This window comes from Poromitra crassiceps (assembly GCF_964638095.1).
Source record: "Poromitra crassiceps genome assembly, chromosome: 17".
Lineage (NCBI taxonomy): Eukaryota > Metazoa > Chordata > Actinopteri > Beryciformes > Melamphaidae > Poromitra > Poromitra crassiceps.
The window spans coordinates 36,617,519-36,636,944 of record NC_139635.1 but is presented as its reverse complement, the minus strand read 5'-3'; the positions used below and the strand labels follow the sequence as shown (position 1 = coordinate 36,636,944).

General features: G+C 42.1%; 1 protein-coding gene across 2 annotated transcripts in view; it reads left to right on the top strand.

Moving 5' to 3' along the window:
- The first annotated feature begins 2,468 nt into the window (after positions 1-2,468).
- The window catches only part of LOC310791902 (cytosolic phospholipase A2 zeta-like), a 37,707-nt gene continuing 20,749 nt past the window's right edge, over positions 2,469-19,426 (top strand). Inside the window, exons 1-7 of one of the 2 annotated variants that reach the window (XM_083653583.1) lie at positions 2,469-2,499; positions 8,971-9,031; positions 13,492-13,564; positions 14,052-14,188; positions 15,480-15,611; positions 16,928-16,968; positions 17,079-17,121. In XM_083653583.1, coding sequence (XP_083509709.1) covers positions 9,002-9,031; positions 13,492-13,564; positions 14,052-14,188; positions 15,480-15,611; positions 16,928-16,968; positions 17,079-17,121 — 456 coding nt within the window. In that variant the 5' untranslated portion in view covers positions 2,469-2,499; positions 8,971-9,001. Of the gene's footprint in view, positions 2,500-6,216; positions 6,259-8,970; positions 9,032-13,491; positions 13,565-14,051; positions 14,189-15,479; positions 15,612-16,927; positions 16,969-17,078; positions 17,122-19,426 lie in introns of those variants that run through there. The other variant, XM_083653584.1, reaches the window with a different exon arrangement.

Genomic DNA, 19,426 nt, shown 5'->3' with positions numbered 1-19,426 from the left:
AGTAATAAAACCACTAGTAAACCAGTAGGCGGCGCCTGGCCTGCTGTTTAGTGAGTGGCCTGGCCTGGCCTGCAAAAAAAAAAAAAAAAAAAAAAAAAGTTTTTTTTTTTTTTTTTTTTTTTTTGCCAGGCCATGCCAGGCCAGGCCACCGGGCATTTGCCCGACGTGCCCGATTATGCAGTCCGCCACTGATCATAATATTTTAAGCCCTTATACACTCTATCTTTCAACATTTGAATAGACCAAAACACAAAGTTTATTACAGATTTATGACTAGAAAAACTTGGCACTGTGCTGATCTGCATCTCAAATGAAGGTTCTAAGATTAAGACACACACACACACACACACACACACACACACACACATTCAAGCACGCGGATATATGCCCCCATCAACAAGTGAGCAGTCGACTTCCATGTCTGTCCAGACTTTGACGTTTGAGCCACATGTGAAGAAATTCCATCAAGGCGTTACTGAGATATCACGTAAAGGAGCTTGAAAATGGCATTCGTGAGGTCGCAGTGACCTTTACCTTTGACCACCAAAATGTAATTAGTGCATCCTTGAGTCCAAGTGGACGTTTGAGCCAAATTCAATGAAATTCCGTCAAGGCGTTCCTGAGATATTGCGTTAACTAACATCAGACGGACGTTATGTACGTACGGACGGACAACCCGAAAACATAATGCCTCCGCCGGCTCAGCTTTTGCCGGCGGAGCCATAAAAAATCAATGTTTAAAGTTCTGCTCTGTGACTGTGTTGAACGTTCTGCTCTGTGACTGTGTTGAACGTTCTGTGATGTTCTGCTCTGTGACTGTGTTGAACGTTCTGTGATGCATCCAATAACTTGACCCTATTGGAAACAGATGTCACCTCCAACTAAGTCTCTATATCCTCAGAGGCTATGGAGCCTGGGCAATGGCCAGCTATTTTCTCTGGAAGCCTGCTATGAATTAGTTTGAGGCGGACTGCTATCCTCCCTGCAGAGACGATAGCATAAGGCAATCGTAAACAGGTGCGCATACGGAAAAAGCGGATAGCGCCTGTACCAAGATAGGGCCCCATATGACTCTAATGATGGCTTAACGCAGGGGTGCCAAACTCATTTTAGTCCACGGGCCACCTGCAACCCAATTGGTGTCAAGTGGGCCAGACAAAGAAAATCAATAAACAATAATAATCTATAAATGACAAAACCTAAAAATTGTCCCGTTTATCTTAGTGTAAAGAATTGCAGGTACAACACTACAACATAGGGTTATCTCAGCTACCATCAAGCACATTATCTACTGTCTGTACTGTGCATTACAATCAGGGGTGTAGTGGAGGGTAAATGCAATTTACCCACCCCTTTGAAATGAGCACCTATTTTGTATCAATCAATGAGGGCAAACAAGGTCCCACCTCTGTATTTATCACTACACTTACAATTGATGGCAACTGTGCAATTCTCTATAGTCAAGCAAAGGTAATGAAAATAACTGACCATTTAATGATTAATACAGATAACATGAATAGTCAACTTAATATTTAACTTGGTCCTGAAACCTGGTACTGTACCTCTTAGCCTTCACAAGTGCATCACATTGGATTGAAGGATTTCTCAGTGCAATTTTCACACTTTGCAAAGTCATCCTGTGGGCCAGATTGGACCCTTTGGGGGGCCGGATGTGGCCCCCGGGCCGCATGTTTGACACCTTAACGTTTACGCCATTACTCTGCTAACAACGGAATGAATCGTTATTTAGGAATTATAGTCAAATATAAATGGCTGTACAGTAACACACTCAGTGACAGAATGCAATCCTTTGATCTGAAACACTGCAATTCCATATCACTGACTCAACACAGTGGGCAGAATGAAATGTAAAAACACCTGCTGCTAAATTTGGACCCTTGGAACCCCCCAATCCCCCCCCTCCTGCCCCCCTTCCCCCCTTTGTGGTGTGTATAAGCAAATCGTATAACTGAGGATTTGGACATCTTTCCAGCCACCTTGTTGACCTGTGTTGTCTTCCTTTGTCATGAATGTGAGGGGAGTGGCTACAGTGTTAAGTGCCTTGGGATAACTTGTTATGATTTGACGCTATATAAATATTAAAATTGATTGTTGATTGATTAAAAACTTTCAAACTGCAAGGTTATTGGTTGTGATTGAAGGAGGGATTTTTTACACCCAATCATAGTGGTGATTGGGTGGGGACATGGGTGGGGACATGTCCCGAGTGTAAATGACACCTATGCTAGTGTGGACTGGTCACTGTCATGTCATGACTGGAAAAGCTGTCTTGTGGGTGTAATCTGGCATGGAGAGGTGGGTCTTGCCTGCAGTCTCATGTTCCTATTGGATAAGAGAAAAACAAATGTTGCTATTGGATGAAAGAGAAAGGACTGTGCTGTGTGTGTACTCTCTAAGCCACACAGAAACTTCTCTCAAACCCTCTGTCTTGTACCACTGTGATCTGAGAGACAAGTAGGCTATCTGCACCACTACCAGGTAACGTCTGACTGCAGTTAAGAAAGGATTTCTGTTGGTTCTGTTTTTGCTGGTAGCCAAAAAATGACTGAAATGGAAATCTTCCTTTTCACCTAGTTTTCAAAAATGGCTGTATGAAAGAATTTCAATTATTAATATGGAAATAGTGGGTGATAGAAAACCTAACTCAGAAAAAAGATTACTACCAGGTAAAGTCTGAAGGCATTTAAGTTTCTATTTATGTAGATTGTTGATGTTCAGGGTGTTAAAATAATTTGACGAGAATTCCTAATGAAAGTAATCTGCAATAAAAAAAAAAGTAAGGCATGACAATTTAGTGTTGTAGTGGGGCAGTTAAGCATAACAATTGTGCATTTTGCGATGAAAGCATATAATTGCCAAAGGCATTTCAAAAATAATTTCATATGGATTAATTGATCATGAATTTAAAAAGTTGTTTCTTTGTTTGTTTTTTTGCAGCCGCAGCCTATGGAAATTGTAACTGCAATAAACATGTGCAAGACTAAGGGACTGTTCGTTATTTATCAGAGGGGGGATATGGTGCAAAACGGGGGAGGTGTGTCAAATATTCGTTTTAGCATTGTGGAGGCTTTAGGGAGGGCAGGCTCTGCGTTAGGGGGGGGCCTGACCGGGCCGGGCCCCCCCATTCCCCAAACTGGCCCCCCCATTCAAAAAAAAAGTTGTTGTTTTTTTGTTGCTAAAAACGTTTTTCTGTTTTAAAGTTTAAAACGGAATCTGGCTGTCATTAGGCATTTATTAACTGAATGCTATTGCTAACTGTTACTTTGAACATCCATTTGCAATGATTCTTGCTGGATATTAACTATTGTAAATTTGTCACAATGAATGCAATTTGTGCACAATGTGTAAATACATTTAATATTAATTGTTTAGGCCTAATTATTTGTAAAGTCACAACACATTAGAGATGTGTGTAGTTCTTCATAGATTTAGCCTCTTCATTTTGCTCTCAAATGCACCAGGTTGATGAATTTTACTTTAAAATGTACAAAATCTTCTTCCGGGGGAGAATCCCCCCGGACCCCCCTTGGGTAGCTTGCCCCCCCCCCAAGCTAGGGGCAGGCCCCCTCTGTAACTTGGGTCTGGAGCCGGGCCTGAGGGAGGGTCTTACAACTGTAATTTGTTGTATTTTGTATTTTGTATGTTTTTTCTTCTCAAAATACTCTTCAATATCCTCCCCTATCTATATCTATGCTTATGCTATGGTGACTGGGCTTGGTATCTCCCACTCCTACCCTTCTACCAAACCTCATTCCCACTGCACTTGGCTGCAAAACCACCCGCCCTACGCAGCATTCCAGCGCCAGGATTGGCCAGGCAGGCGCCCATGCAAAATTTACCTTTCAGAGTAGCACACCAGGTATTTTCATCTCGTCTCAATCTGATAGCCATTTGAGGCAAGGTTGTGTACGTGTCATATCATATAATGTTAAGTTACCTGTTATTTTATTTTCATTATGCTGGCCTGTTCCGGGTTATTGTCTAAAACATTGTGTTTATCCTCAGACAATTTGACTTGAGTCCGAGAATCAAGCCCTGTGAGAAAAATTGGAAGAGTTAACCAGTGTTATTCAGGTATTAAAGTTACTGCCCTGCGCTCTGGCCAATCCATGCATATTTCCCTTTCTCCATTTCACATAGGCTCTGAATAGCATGCATCTTCTCTAGTTTGCCTGCAGATGTCTGCAATGGAATAACACTATGAATAGCCTAATATATGAGACGAGGTGCATCATCACCCCTAAGAAGAGCCTAATATCTCGGAGTTTGGCATCAGATGCCGTGCAATTGCTGAGGCATTCATTCCACACGTTTGATTACAGCGGTGTGGTGGGGATCACTGCACTGTATCCCATCAAGGCGACCGAGAAACAATGCATGCAGTTTCTAATACAACTTATTCCTATAACTCGCATTAACTCATTGAGTGCCAGCCACTTTTGGAGAACGGACCAGAGTTTCAGAGCGTTTTCAGTGATTTCTCGAGGCCCACAGAATATTGTGTGATATTACTATGTAAACACTGAACACGCACAAAGAACGATGAGACTCTCTCCTATCATCTGCAAAAAAAGTTTATTGATCTCATTTTCTGTTCTTTAGTTATGAGCCGGAGAAGATAGGCTGTTTTGAGCAAAAAGACACTTTTCAAATTAGAAGCTGAGTTATTCCGCCTTTTGTGAAATGCAGCATTTCAAGCACATTCACTGAGTCTGAAGATAATATTTTCTGATGTAGTGACGTGGTGTAGTTGTGTGGTGCCTGCATGCCCCACCCCCCTCTCCCCCCCTCAGCTGCAAACTCCTCCCCACACTAACACACAGCCTCACGCACCCAGGTCTATTTTCGGAGCGCTCCGTTTTTTTGCGCCGGCTCCCAGCGCGACACGGAAATGCCAAACCGGACTGCAGGGAAAGGTTTGGCCCTTCGGCGTCGGGCGCTGCCTTTCTGGCGGCTAATCGTGTGAAGAAACTATGCAGACAGACAGAGGCAGAGGGGCTCAGTTGTGTGCGCGGATTGACTGCTGTTCACAGCCAACATCAGCTGCAGTCTATATGGCTCTGGCTGCAGCATGAGCGGTTTCTCTTTGATCACGGGGGTTTTTCCTGCTGTTTTCCGGACCTTCCTCTAATCTGGAGAGCACTGTTGCCACCTAATGGATCTGTAAAATAGGTTATAGACCTCCAATAGCTACAATATTTGTACAGGAGATGTATCGGGGATTGATCCACGTCCCACCGTCAAAAAACGCAATTGACGACAATCGTCGTCATTGGCACTCTACGTTACTAAAGCAATTGACGACGATTGTCGTCATTGGCACTCAATGAGTTAATGTTGTAATATTGGTTGCATGGTTTAGGAACTCACAAGGTTTGCATTATTGAACAATGAAAGCACTACACGGGCTGGCACCACCGTACCTCGCCGAGCTCCTGCGCCACCATACCCCAATCCAGAGCTTTTAAGGTCAGCTGACCAGCTGCTCCTGGTGGTGCCTAGGACCAGGCTTATGACCAGAGGGGATAGAGCCTTTGCGATAGTACCCCCTATAGGCTCTGGAACTGCCTCCCCCTCCATATTAGATCAGCCCAGAGCCTCGAGGCTTTTAAATCCCTGCTCAAGACGCACCTTTTCTCCCTGGCCTTCGACTTGAGTTAAGCCTCTTGGAAACCTACTTCGTTACTTTGGTTTTTATGACTTGTATTTGCTGCATTGTACTGCACCTTGCTCTGTAGCAGTGTATTCTGTACTTGTCTTTTTTTTCTATATTTTAGTGTTTTATCTGTGAAGCACTTGGGTTGGCTTTTGTCGTAAATGTGCTCTATAAAGAAAGTTGACGTGACAATGTTGGCGTCGGGTGGGCTCTACTGTAGTTGTGCGATATTGATCCAATGAAGCCACCTTATAACGCTATAGCGTTCGCATAGCCTACATACGTGACCATCATTTATTTCAATGTCAGCTATCAAGATTAATTCAAGAGGGTTGCAAATTACAAGATAGGCCAATTAGTAGGCTATATTTGGGAGAAAAGAATGGTTATTAATATGCACATGTTGCTATATGTTGGACGAAATGGACTGGAAGTTTGAAACCCTAATTAATGTGTTGGTGCACCTGTACTACTTCCTGCCTTTTAGACACGAAACGGCTGCTGTGAAAAGGCCAATTGGTATACTGCAGCTGATGTCCTTAAAGAGGGGTGAATCCCCCTCCTTTCCTGTGCCTTTCGAGGTGAATTTAGAGTTCAAATGAGGTTGCAGGCCTGCACAATTCTAGTGTTCCCAGATTGGGTGGTTTCCTGTACATTCCTGTGTGTGTGTGTGTGTGTGTGTGTGTGTGTGTGTGTGTGTGTGTGTGTGTGTGTGTGTGTGTGTGTGTGTGTGTGTGTGTGTGTGTGTGTGTGTGTGTGTGTGTGTGTGTGTGTGTGTGTGTGTGTGTGTGTGTGTGTGTGTGTGTGTGTGTGTGTGTGTGTGTGAGAGAGGGAGAGAGGGAGAGAGGGAGGGAGGGGGAGAGAGATGTGGATGTCATGCACTCACATTCTGCTGAAGGGGCTTGTGTGATGATGCAATGGAGGATTTGCATTTTACTTCAGAATTTAGTAACTTTCTGTGATCACTCACGCTCTCTCCTGCTGTTTGCTTGGTGCCATTGACTGGAAAAGAATAGCATCTTTATCTATTGTTTCAGAGCTGGAATTTTCAACATAGAAGTTAAGTTAAGTTTTGGCTGGGTAGTAACGGACAGACAGACAGACAGACAGACAGACAGACAGACAGACAGACAGACGCACAGACAGATGCACAGACAGACAGACAGACAGACAGACAGACAGAGAGACAGACAGACAGACAGACGCACAGACAGACAGACAGACAGACAGACAGACAGATGCACAGACAGACGCGGCCAGAAACATGATCTCCTGGCGGATATAATAATAACAACAGTGAACTAATTCATAGCAGGCTTCCAGAGAAAACAGCTGGCCATGGCCCAGCAGGCTCCAGCCTCTGAGGATATAGAGATTTAGTTGGAGGTGACATCTGTTTCCAATAGGGTCAAGTTATTTGATGCATCACAGAACGTTCAACACAGTCACAGAGCAGAACATCACAGAACGTTCAACACAGTCACAGAGCAGAACATCACAGAACGTTCAACACAGTCACAGAGCAGAACGTTCAACACAGTCACAGAGCAGAACTTTAAACATTGATTTTTTATGCCTCCGCCGGCGATAGCTGAGCCGGAGGCATAATGCTTTCAGGTTGTCCGTCCGTACGTACATAACGTCCGTCTGATGTTAGTTAACGCAATATCTCAGGAACGCCTTGATGGAATTTCATCAAATTTGGCTCAAACGTCCACTTTGACTCAAGGATGTACTGATTAGATTTTGGTGGTCAAAGGTTAAGGTCACTGTGACCTCATGAACGCCATTTTCAAGCTCCTTTACGTGATATCTCAGTAACGCCTTAACGGAATTTCTTCACATTTGGCTCAAACGTCAAAGTCTGGACAGACATGGATGTCGACTGCTCACTTGTTGATGGGGGCATATATCTGTGGTGCGGTCGTTCTAGTTTATAATAGAGACAGGCGGCATGTGTGGGAACGCCCACAAAATGTTATACGGCTGGCGAGCGAGTGGGGTAAAACCGCCTATATATTTCAATGGGCTGACTCACAAAAAAGGAAGGTGCTGCGGCTCTAACGACAGTTTTGGGGATTCTAGAGCAGAACGACGTCTATTCAGCTGTGTGTTTACTGCGGTGGTTGAATCCCTGAGCATGTCTGCCTGGGCTGGGCTAGCAGCTAAATTCTAACTTTGCTGAATGGATAGAACGGTGGATTTACCCCACCCTGACCACGCCCCCAGCCAGGCTGAGCCAGCTAACCCAGCGTCTATGACGAGACATCGCCTCAACCTATGGTGAATATACAGTAGGTCCAAGTATATTAGATTGTACTGTCAAAATACTGATACTGTCAAAGTCACGAAAAAAAACAGGCTTGGTCGAAACCTAGAATATGGCCGGCGTGGGAAAGAGTTGATGAGCCTGTTGTCAGCCAACGTGGCTGGCTGATTTGAAATTGTACCAGCCATGCACATTTGTTTACCAGGCAGGCTGTGTGTAACTGACATTTGTGTAACGGTTGTCTTGATTTGGGCAATATGGACCAGAACAGATTGGTTCCTACACTCCTCGGATTTGTTCCTAGTTGTTTTGGTGAATGATAGGACTGTATACAAAGTTCTTAGAGATTGTGACCACCAGGGGGCATCAGTAAAAATGCAAAAACTCAAGATGTTCAATGTTCAGGCCAGGGTTTACTTGGTATGTGTGTGGTTCTGGAAAACCAAAGGAAAGTAGCTCTTACAATCTGCACTTAGGTTGTTACAGGAAATGCTTTACATGTACACAGTACACCAAAATATACATGACTCGAACATGAATCTTAGGGGGGGCCCCCTAAGAGCTTCGCCCCCCATGGGCTGATAGGGTTGCTCCGCCCCTGGGCAGAACACAATACAAATGTGCACAGCTCTGAAAAGGCCGTCGTCGGACGCCGGCCAAACACACGTTTGTTGTATGTGCTTGTTGAGGAAAGACTCCTCCATGTTTTTTGTCCCATATGTGGCGCTTGTTTTTAACCATGCAGTCTACTGCTGCGTCGTTTCTTTGTGTCTTCATAATTGTCAACCTTACTCACACTCAGGCTATACCAAACTCATTTCCACTTTATACACATTACTGTGTACTACTGTGCATCATATTTACAAAGTACTAAACCACTGGCAGACTCAACAAATATTGTATTTCATATTGGTTGTATTTCATTGTATTTCAGCTTCATACACAATACACATTTCTTTACACTACTACTACTACTACTAGTACTACTATACTTGGGTACTGAACATGTCAATTCTTTCTACAGGACAGAGCTGACTTTGATCAATCCTCACAACATGGCAGAGGGACATACCTGCACTTGCCAGGTAAATTGCTACAGTCCTCACAGAATTAATCTTGATATTGGGGCAACATTTTATGGAGTTGATGACAGATGTTTGGCAGAAGACATTCTATTATGTTCTATAGATGCCACCTATACCACTACACCATCTTTAAATACCTGCACCTCCTTAGGGCACAACTAGGGGTAGAGTGCCATTCTACCAATCAGTGGTGTAGCCAGAAATTAAATTGCAGGTGGGCCGGGATAGGGGATGTTAGGTTGAGATAGCACGTCAACAGTACATACAAGTGGTACACTTCATCTGAAAAGCTTAGAACCTGAACATTCATTTGAGAAGCAGCTCAGCACTTTAAAGGGTGTAACTGCACTTACACCTTTTTGACACCTAGCAAAACCCCACTTTTGACACTGACCAAACCTTGTGGGTAGATTGGAGGATCCTAACAGCACGTAGGTCAGCTCAAAATGCATGCTGACATAAGTAATGCTAGCATTGCAGCATGATAACATAATTCCTACTATCCTATATTCTAATTTAGATTCTAGGTCAATATTAGATGAATATAAATATGTTCATATTCCAATTAAATACTAGGCCTAGATTCAAATGTTATTTTATAAGGTTAGTGTCACGCGGCCCAAAATAGCCAATTTGGACTGTGTTCTCAATCTGTTTTTAAAGTGTTGTCCGACAACGCCACCTAGGATATGCCAAGAGCCTAGGACTCTATTAAAAGGCTACACAGGTTCGTACACCAGGATTGAGCAGAATTAAAATACCAAAACCAAGGTAGAAAAAGTAACAATGTTTATTAATAAAAATGTGCCCCAAACCCAGCCCAAAGTCCATCCACGTCCTTGCGTCCACCGGTCGGAAGTAGTCCTATTTCCCACTCGGTCCACCGCTTTCCTTAGGGGGACCAGAACACAGGAGTCAACCACCAAGGCCCCAGAGTACTCAGGCCTGGAGTCAGAGGTCAACTGCCAGGGCACGTAGGCCTACAAATTGAAAGTAACTTATTCACTACGCCACAGCACACTGTCACTGCAAACTTTATATGTACTCAAGAACCCGTAGCTTTCATGCAAATTACTGCACTCGGTTTAGAATAGGGAGTATACTAGGGAAAATAGCACTCCAAAAGGGACACACAGTGGCCTGAGTGGTCGGGGCAGATAGTCAAAACTAGATGCAAAAAGTGGCTGGACCAATAGAATAAAAATGGGCTTAATTTAATAAATACTAAAGGGAATAAAATGTCTGGGGCAATTAATTAAAAACAGTTAAAAAGCTGGCAATGGCAGCCTCCATAGGAAACCGTTGGAGCAAGGCATGAGCGGGTACTTAACTCGAAGAGGGGTGAGTCGTGACGTCACCCCTCTGCCGCGGTTGAATAGCTTCCCCCTGCTCCACTGATGAGAGCTCTCTGTGGTGTTGGCCTCGGCTAGAATCAGCCCACTGCTGGGCTGTCAGCGTCCCCAGCTGGCTCTCTGCTGGCCTCACGTCGGGTCCGTCTACTCTTCTTCTCGTCTGGAGGAGGAACGGCACCTGTAAGAGACTGGGGAGCCCCACCCCGCCTGCGGCTCCCAGTTCCAGGTGGAGCAGCTTCCGGGCCTTCCCCCTCTCTCCTTCTCCCCCGTGAATCCGCCATGGTGCGCCCATACCCAGCAAACATCGTCTTGACCGCGACGTCACCAGACGATAGAATTGTGGTTTGGCATCTACCATCTAAGTCTGACCTTCTCTCCACGTTCCTCCAAAGTAACGTTTAGACTGTCACTTCAAAACAAAAAATATTGATCTCATATTGCTTTGAAAACACCACATGTAGGTGTCTTTTGTGTTTTTGTTGAATAAAATGACATTTGATTGACAATTTACCTGTTGTGTGATCAGATAGTCATGCACTCCACCTGCAATGACGACTTTTATTGAACGCCCTTTTCTTTTTTTAATATGAAAACACGTTTATGTCATATAAGTGCAAGTGTCTCTTGCTATGGGCTTGTATTTATCACAAACTTCCTGAATCCTGTGGTATTGTCCCATTTCTCTTGCCGTAACTAAACGCAGTGTTGTGGGTTTTGGATGCTGTCTGCTAAAGTCGCGTTGGTTACATTATCGTAAATGATATAAATATACCTGTCTCATCGCTGGTTGAAATCATGAAACAGAATTAGCAAGGCAGCTAGCCTATCAATGCAACTTCCAGTAGAGACCGTCATGTCAAAATCCCAAGTGTTCAATGTTAAGTATCTCTATATATGACCAAATCCGGAGTATTTGTAACTAATTCCGTGGCCTAATGGATAAGACAGAGGACTGCGATGCGGAATCCCCCATGAGGTGTTATCTCTTTTCTTTCGATGTAGCAAAAATCGTTGAATCTGGACACGTTGTGGGGAAGTAGAGGAATTACGTCGCTAAGATTTCCATTTGGGATATATAATTAGACCCTGAGTAGATGTAGTGGTTTGACGTGCAGCAGACGGTCGTTATACGTGAAAATGTTTGCTGGGAAGTCATGTGTCCTGGGCCACATGGGCCACCTGCGCTTTAGGTAACATGGCAGGTCATTCCATTTGCTCAAAGGGTCAGGGGAATCATTGTATAGCAATACTGCAAAGTCATTAAAAGTTGTTGTTTGCTGTCAAAAGGGTGTAACTACACTTACGCCCTTTTGACACCTAGCAAAACCCCACTTTTGACACTGACCAAGCCTTTTGAGTAGAGGATTTCAAATAGCACTTAGCTCAGCTCAAAATGCATGCTGACATAAGTAATGCTAGCACTTCCCGACAAAGTAACATGTGAAAAATAGTGGGTGCGAACACACTCAGACAGATGCAGCCTTCAACTATAAAAAAAAAAAAAAAAAAAAGTACAATTTTAATGCCTATAAAAATACAATCTAAAAGGGGGAAGGGTAGTTAGAATAATTAAAATGGTATTAAAAGTCTCTCAGCAGCGGCTGTTGTCGGGCTGGATTGCTCCTGTAAAGTTCTGCGTTAGACTGCAAATCTCTTCAGCACACACAGCTGATCAGCATTTATGGTGATCAGTGGCAGTTAGTTGAGTGACAGGCCGATGGCTCCTCCTCCATAGCCCGCCCATCTGAGTCTTCAATCAAATTCAAGTTTTAACCACATGACAGGGTTGGCACCAATGGATGCCTTAGGTCTTCTAGTTTCATATGATAGCAGGACCCTCACTCCATCTCTAAGAATGAGCCCACTACAGCACAGCCTCTGAAAGACAGTAATGTTGGCTGTTTATGAGGTTTTAAAGTCTCGTGATTGGATAGGGCTAGGCAAGAAGTGGGTGGGCCTACGCCCAGCCACCTCAAGATATCTGAATGAGAATAGACCCCTTATACAGCTGTCAACATTGGAGCTGCGCGCGCATCGTGTAGGCAAAAAGCCGTGAGCCCAGCATTGACAGACACAGAGAACTGTGTAAAAGCCCCGCTGACTGCTCTGTGCCCATCTACGACACACAGTTAGATTTTAGTTTTAAAATGCAGTTCTCGGCTTACTACCACAGCTTATCGCCTAGTGATAAGCAATGTTATGCATCGAAATTAACAAAGTGCACAAAGCGAACCTGATGAAGCAACAGCGAAACGCGTTGTTCGCCATATCTATGCAACTTAAATAAAAGAAGTCTATTCTGACAACCTGGTGTGCGCTGGATTTCCTTACTACTGCTATATATATATATATATATATATATATATATATATATATATATATATATATATATATATATATATATATATATATATATATATATATATATAATAAAAGGAGAGAGAGAGAGAGCCCATTATGTCGGTTCAGCCTTGGTTTTTGGATGTGAATGTTCTTAATTAATAGTGAGAGAGAATTGACTGAATTCTGTATGCAGAATATATAATGAGATATTTTGTATGATCATTGTAAAGCCACAGCACAGTAAAGAGGATATTAATGTGATGTGTGTAATTCTGAATAGATCTAGCCTCTTCATTTTGCTCTCAAAGTGCACCAGATTGGTGCAGTTTACTTTAAAATGTACAAAATCTTCTTCAGGGGTCATGCCCCCGGACCCACCTAGGGGGTCTGCGGACCACCTGCTAAATGTACCCACCACTTTCAAAATCAAACCTACGCCCTTGCAGTTATACACATGACAGTTGGGCCCTGCTACAGTATGTACCGCTATTTGGGAATGTGGCTTGAAAATTAAAAGCCAGACTCTGTAAACAACATATTCCAGGTAATAATAATAATAGATATAGCATTTTTACTACTTTAGTACTCAAAGACACTTTATGAAAACAAATAAGCATATAACATAAACGTACACAGATACAGAACAAAAACAAATAGAGGTTACAGAGTGAAAGAGGATGGGAGGTGGAAGTCACATATTATAGGCTTTCTTGAAAAGATACATGGATTACAAGACATGATTCCTTGTTTTGCTTCATTCAACAGGAAGAGCATATCTCCGCCTGGGCCTTGAGTATCACCATATTAAAAGCATCAAACATTCCAAAGAAAGATTACTGTAAGTATATAGTTAATGCTTCACATTGTCACTTTTTAAATCATTTTCACTCAGTCCATTATAGAACCTTTTCATATGCATTGGATACAAGGGCACTATCTTCCTAGCCTAGGTAAACCCAGCCCCCACGTGACCTGCTCTCTCAGTTCCCAGTCATAGTGACTGAGAACAGGTCTGAGAGCAGGTCACGTGGGGGATGGGTTTACCCAGGCTACTATCTTCCCAAAAGCGCTAATTTAGCGTTTGCGCTCGTTTATCAGTATCACCATATTAAAAGCATCAAACATCCCCTCGCTAGATTACTGTAAGTATAGCTAATGCTTCACATGCTCATGAAAAAGAATAAAAAAACGTAAATCTTGTCACTTGTTTTAATCATTTTCACTCAGTCCATTATAGAACCTTTTCATATTCATGTGTTTGTCAGTGTTGTGTTGCATAACTTATACTGCTATCCCCCCCCCCCCCCCCCCCCCCCCCACTACAGTCTCTGAATCAGACTGCTATGTCACTCTGCGCCTCCCCACGGCATCGGCAAAGACCTACCAGACAAAAGTGGTGCCGAACAGCAAAAACCCAGTGTGGAATGAAACGTTTCACTTCCGGGTCGCCAGCAACGTGAAAGTGAGCCCACTGTATACTGACATTTAGTCAATGTGAAATAAGATAAAGGTTTTAAAATGAAATATCGCTTTGGACCAAAACAAACATTCCTGCTGCTTTAATTATGCCAAAATATGACATGTTTTACATAACCTAATTTGAATGTGTACATTTTGAAAAGCATTGTATTTATGTCTGCATCTGCCAGTAGGCCATCACAATAAGAGTAGGCATAATAATGTGTTAATTCCACTACAGGAGAGACTTGGGGCCCTATCTTCCCAAAAGCGCTAATTTAGCATTTGCGTTCGTTTAACCCCATACGCAATGCAAATTGGGGGCGGGCACAAGCCTGTTATAATTGTACTGGCCATAGGCGTGCCACATGCCAAAGCAGGCGTTTCAGTGCTAAAATGTGGGGATAGATGGCATTATCCTATCGTCAGCAGCGTGCAATTACTTTGCGCTAAGAGCTTTGAAAAGGACCTCTTACGCGCTAAATACCTCGCTGCTCTGGGAGTGCACCATAATCTCCATGCAGCGCAGCGCAAAGTAAAATTCCTTTTGGATATGTCATTATGCACAGCCTTGCCACGCCAGGACATCAAATTCTGCTGCTAAAATTGGGTATTAGCAGATAATTCAGTGAGGCAATCAACTATAACTCACTGAGAAACTTTTATCACATCGCAAAGAGGGAAATTAATTGAGAAAACTTGTTGGACAATGGACATAGGCTATTTACCTTCATAACCCGGAGGGTCGTTGGCACCACAGAGGATCTGTCAATAAGCTCTCTCCATCTCTCTCTGTCCTCGCACGAGTGAGTACACTCTATTACACATGGAGAGAATTACAGCATATTGCATACCTCCCTCAAACAGCCATTGGGAGACGGGAATCTGATTGGTTTTGATTGATGTAATGCCCAGCATTGCCTGGCCACACCCGTGAATAATTCTGGCAGTTAAGACCGCCCAAATTCCGTTTGCGCAGGCATTTTGGGGCGCAGATGATTTGGCATGGCTCTAATTTGCGCCTGCGACACGTGCCGTGAATGTTTCCGCATCCCCTGAGAATCACATCCCCAATATATTTCGGGGCTGTTTTAACTTAGAAATCAGAAGTGATGACATCATCACTGATGACATCACTGATGACATTATCACTGATGACATCTTCAGTGATGTCACTGCTGACATCATCACTGATGTTGTTGTGGTGACAGTCTGATATGGTGAGATCTTGTGCAAAATAAATTGCATTGTTTTTTGTTCTCCTTTAACAGTGAGCTCATCTGCTGTCTTTCCAGAATATGCTGGAGTTAAAGCTGTATGACTATGACCGCATGGATAGCGACGACCTGGATTCCATGCTGATGTTTGACATTCGCAAACTAACCCCAGGGAAGAAGGAGAACATGGTCTTCAACACAAACCCTGAGGTGAAAATATCAAGAAAGCATATGAATAAATTCTAAGCATAATATGCTAAATATGATTTAGCATTGATCTGGGACCAGTTGTACTTCTTCAGATATATTTACTTAATATGTTTATTGATGGTAAATAACGTAACCTGACTCTAGCCCCTTTTGGAACTGTGTAGTTCCAAAAAGTGCTGTAGTCTGTAAGCAGCCCCCCCCCCTAGAAAAGCCCCAAGCAGCGGAAAATGTTAATATGCTTGTCTTACAAATGTCGCAGAGACATTTCAAAGGTTCTCACCAAAGCAGAAGGGTTAATTGATTAAGTCCGCCGGAGTTGGAAAGCTCGATGCTGCTAATAAATAACTTTAATATGCCCTTCTGTGTTTTGTGCTGTTCCGCCTAGCCATCGCTCCACAGCTCCCCTCTGGTCGGAAGCTAACACAGAAGAAGGCACTGCCACCATCTTGCCATTTTCAAAAAAATAATATTGTCACATGATTGGTATTAAAAAAAAGTTACTTATTAGCAGCATCAAGCTTTTTTTTTATATCAGAGTAATCTCAGTCAGCGTCTGAATATGCAGCACTTCAAATCAAACTTTGGTAGTAATCTTCAGATTAAACTTTGATAGTAATTATTTCAAATGGTTTCATCACTTGTTTTGGCTTTTATCAAGGATGTGACTTGTAACATTTCAGTGTCCAACCGAATGTGACTAAACTATGTTCAAGCTATTGAATTGAATAGATAGAGGAAGAGAGAGCAATAGTGAATCTCAATATTGATTGGGACGTTGTTCTGATCATCCCATAATAGTCATAAGGAGTTAAATGATATGTGTCTGGTTATCCATACTGTTCATTCAGGGGAAACTGCTGCCAGATGTTTAATCTCGGGGATGAGGGATGAATTTGCAAAAACAAGAATTCTGAGTTATTTTGTTTCTTTGTTTCAACCCTAACCCTAACCCTTTGAAATGAACAAGTGGAAAAATTTGTTTTTCCATTCGTTTTCCGTTCATTTCTGTTCGTTTTGTTGTACAATGAAAAAGACTGAAAAATGAAATAATTAATTGTATTGGTTTTTTTTTTATTGTGGATTATCAATTGAACTATCAAAAGAATATCTGGTAATATCTGGTAGGAAAGCGAATGTAACGAGTTAACAATTCAATCTGATATCAGGCTGTACTGCTGTTTTGATAAGTTTGATGAATACAGACCTGATTATGAAAATGATTGTGGCAAGGTAACTATCTGGCCAGTGTTCTTGAACAACTACTTGACATACATGGATAGAATTCACACATTACTTTCATGCCCTCTTCTCTATAGACAAAGGGTCAACTCTGGGTTGATTTTGAGCTACAGGAGAGGTAATTGGTTTTATTTGTTCCTGTTTTCATGCAAAGACTATATTTACAGTGATTTGTTTTTCTGAACTCTAAAGAAACAGATCCAACTAAATTAATTTGTCTTTTTTTAGTGGGGACCCCAGTCACGTATACCACTCAAACGGCATCCTCGTGGTGAGTTTTCTCATGTTAGCCTAGTCCGGGAGCCATGGTGGTCAGATATTAACCCCTTTATGCCCAAAAAGGTGAACTGTCAATCGAGGTCTAGCAAATCTAGGTCAATTTCAGACTTGAAAACAGTTGTATCCTGTCTTGTCTGAGGTGAAATGCAAATTAACTAAACTAATAAGAACAAATTTCATGTCCTTTTACGCAAACATTTTGGTGAAGGGAAAAACTTGACGAGGGGAAAATCTGGCACAGTAAGTAAGTAAGTAAGTAAATAATTTATTTCGGTCAATTTTTCAGTTTCACATGAATGCATTACAGTAATAATGTGCGTTTATATATAGGAGACCGAAAAGGTGTAGGCTGAAGCCGCAGCTTATAAATGCCTACCCTTTTTTACATTTTATTACATCAAAATTCAAAAACAAAAAATAAGATAGTTGCAAGAATCAGTTGACAGCGAGAAGGAAAGTTTTCAATAGATCTTAGAAATAATAATAATAATAATGATAGCTTTTAAGTACATGTTTGTAGGGTTTTGTATTTGTTAAGTACTCTTTGTTTAAACATTTTTTTGAATTTACATATAGAATTACACAATTTTAACTCATCACAGAGACTATTCCATAGTTGTACACCTTTGACAGAGATGCATCTACTTTTAAAGTTTGTTCTTTCATTTGTTTGAACATGCAGGTTCCCCTTAGTTCGTACCGGCTGACTCGGGGTGAAAACAATTTCTGAATCCAGTTGGGAAGAAGGTTATTATGTGCCTTGTAAAGTATAATGGAGGTTCTGAGTTCAACTAAATCTACAAATTTAAGGGTATTTAATTTAATAAAGAGTGATATGGAACAGCCATTTTCAAAGAGGTCCCTTGACCCCTCACTTCAGGATATCTGAATGAGAATGGGTTTCCATAAATCTGGGGACGAATCTCCCCTTTACACACATGCCCACTTTATGCTAATGCAATGCAGTTTTTGTTATAAAAAATAAAAAATAAAATAAATAAATAAATGAATAAATGAATACAAATCATGCAATATAAATGTGTTATTTTCATCTATTCTATTTGAATATTTCTGTATCATAGGGTCCCTATAGAGACTCTTGTGGATTCAATGAGCCCAATTGTATTCATGTTTTATGATGTTAGTCCCAAGTAGAAATTTCATTTGTATTAAGACCATTTTTCTAACATGGAATTTGTGTCAGTTTGGGGGTCCTTTACTTGAAAATGTTTGAGAACCACTGATTTAAGGAACATAACTGATCGTTCCCATAAACTCAAATGTTACATCAAGTATGAAGCACCATGAAAAAATTAGCCTACTGTAGGTCTATGAAGTGGTGACTTCTGAACATCAAGCTACCTCATGATACCATAGGCCTTTCCTTCTATAGCTAACATCAAGCTACCTCATGATACCATGGGCCTTTCCTTCTATAGCTAACATCAAGCTACCTCATGATACCATGGGCCTTTCCTTCTATAGCTAACGTCAAGCTACTTCATACGATGGGCCTTTCCTTCTATAGCTAACATCAAGCTACTGTACCTCATGATACCATGGGCCTTTCCTTCTATAGCTAATGTCAAGCTACCTCATGATACCATGGGCCTTTCCTTCTGTAGCTAACATCAAGCTACCTCATGATACCATGGGCCTTTCCTTCTATAGCTAACATCAAGCTACTGTACCTCATGATACCATGGGCCTTTCCTTCTATAGCTAATGTCAAGCTACCTCATGATACCATGGGCCTTTCCTTCTATAGCTAACATCAAGCTACCTCATGATACCATGGGCCTTTCCTTCTATAGCTAACATCAAGCTACCTCATGATACCATGGGTCTTTCCTTCTATAGCTAACGTCAAGCTACCTCATACAATGGGCCTTTCCTTCTATAGCTAACATCAAGCTACTGTACCTCATGATACCATGGGCCTTTCCTTCTATAGCTAACGTCAAGCTACCTCATGATATGATGGGCCTTTCCTTCTATAGCCAACATCAAGCTACTGTACCTCATGATACCATGGGCCTTTCCTTCTATAGCTAACGTCAAGCTACCTCATGATACGATGGGCCTTTCCTTCTATAGCTAACATCAAGCTACCTCATGATACCATGGGCCTTTCCTTCTATAGCTAACGTCAAGCTACTTCATACGATGGGCCTTTCCTTCTATAGCTAACATCAAGCTACTGTACCTCATGATACCATGGGCCTTTCCTTCTATAGCTAATGTCAAGCTACCTCATGATACCATGGGCCTTTCCTTCTATAGCTAACATCAAGCTA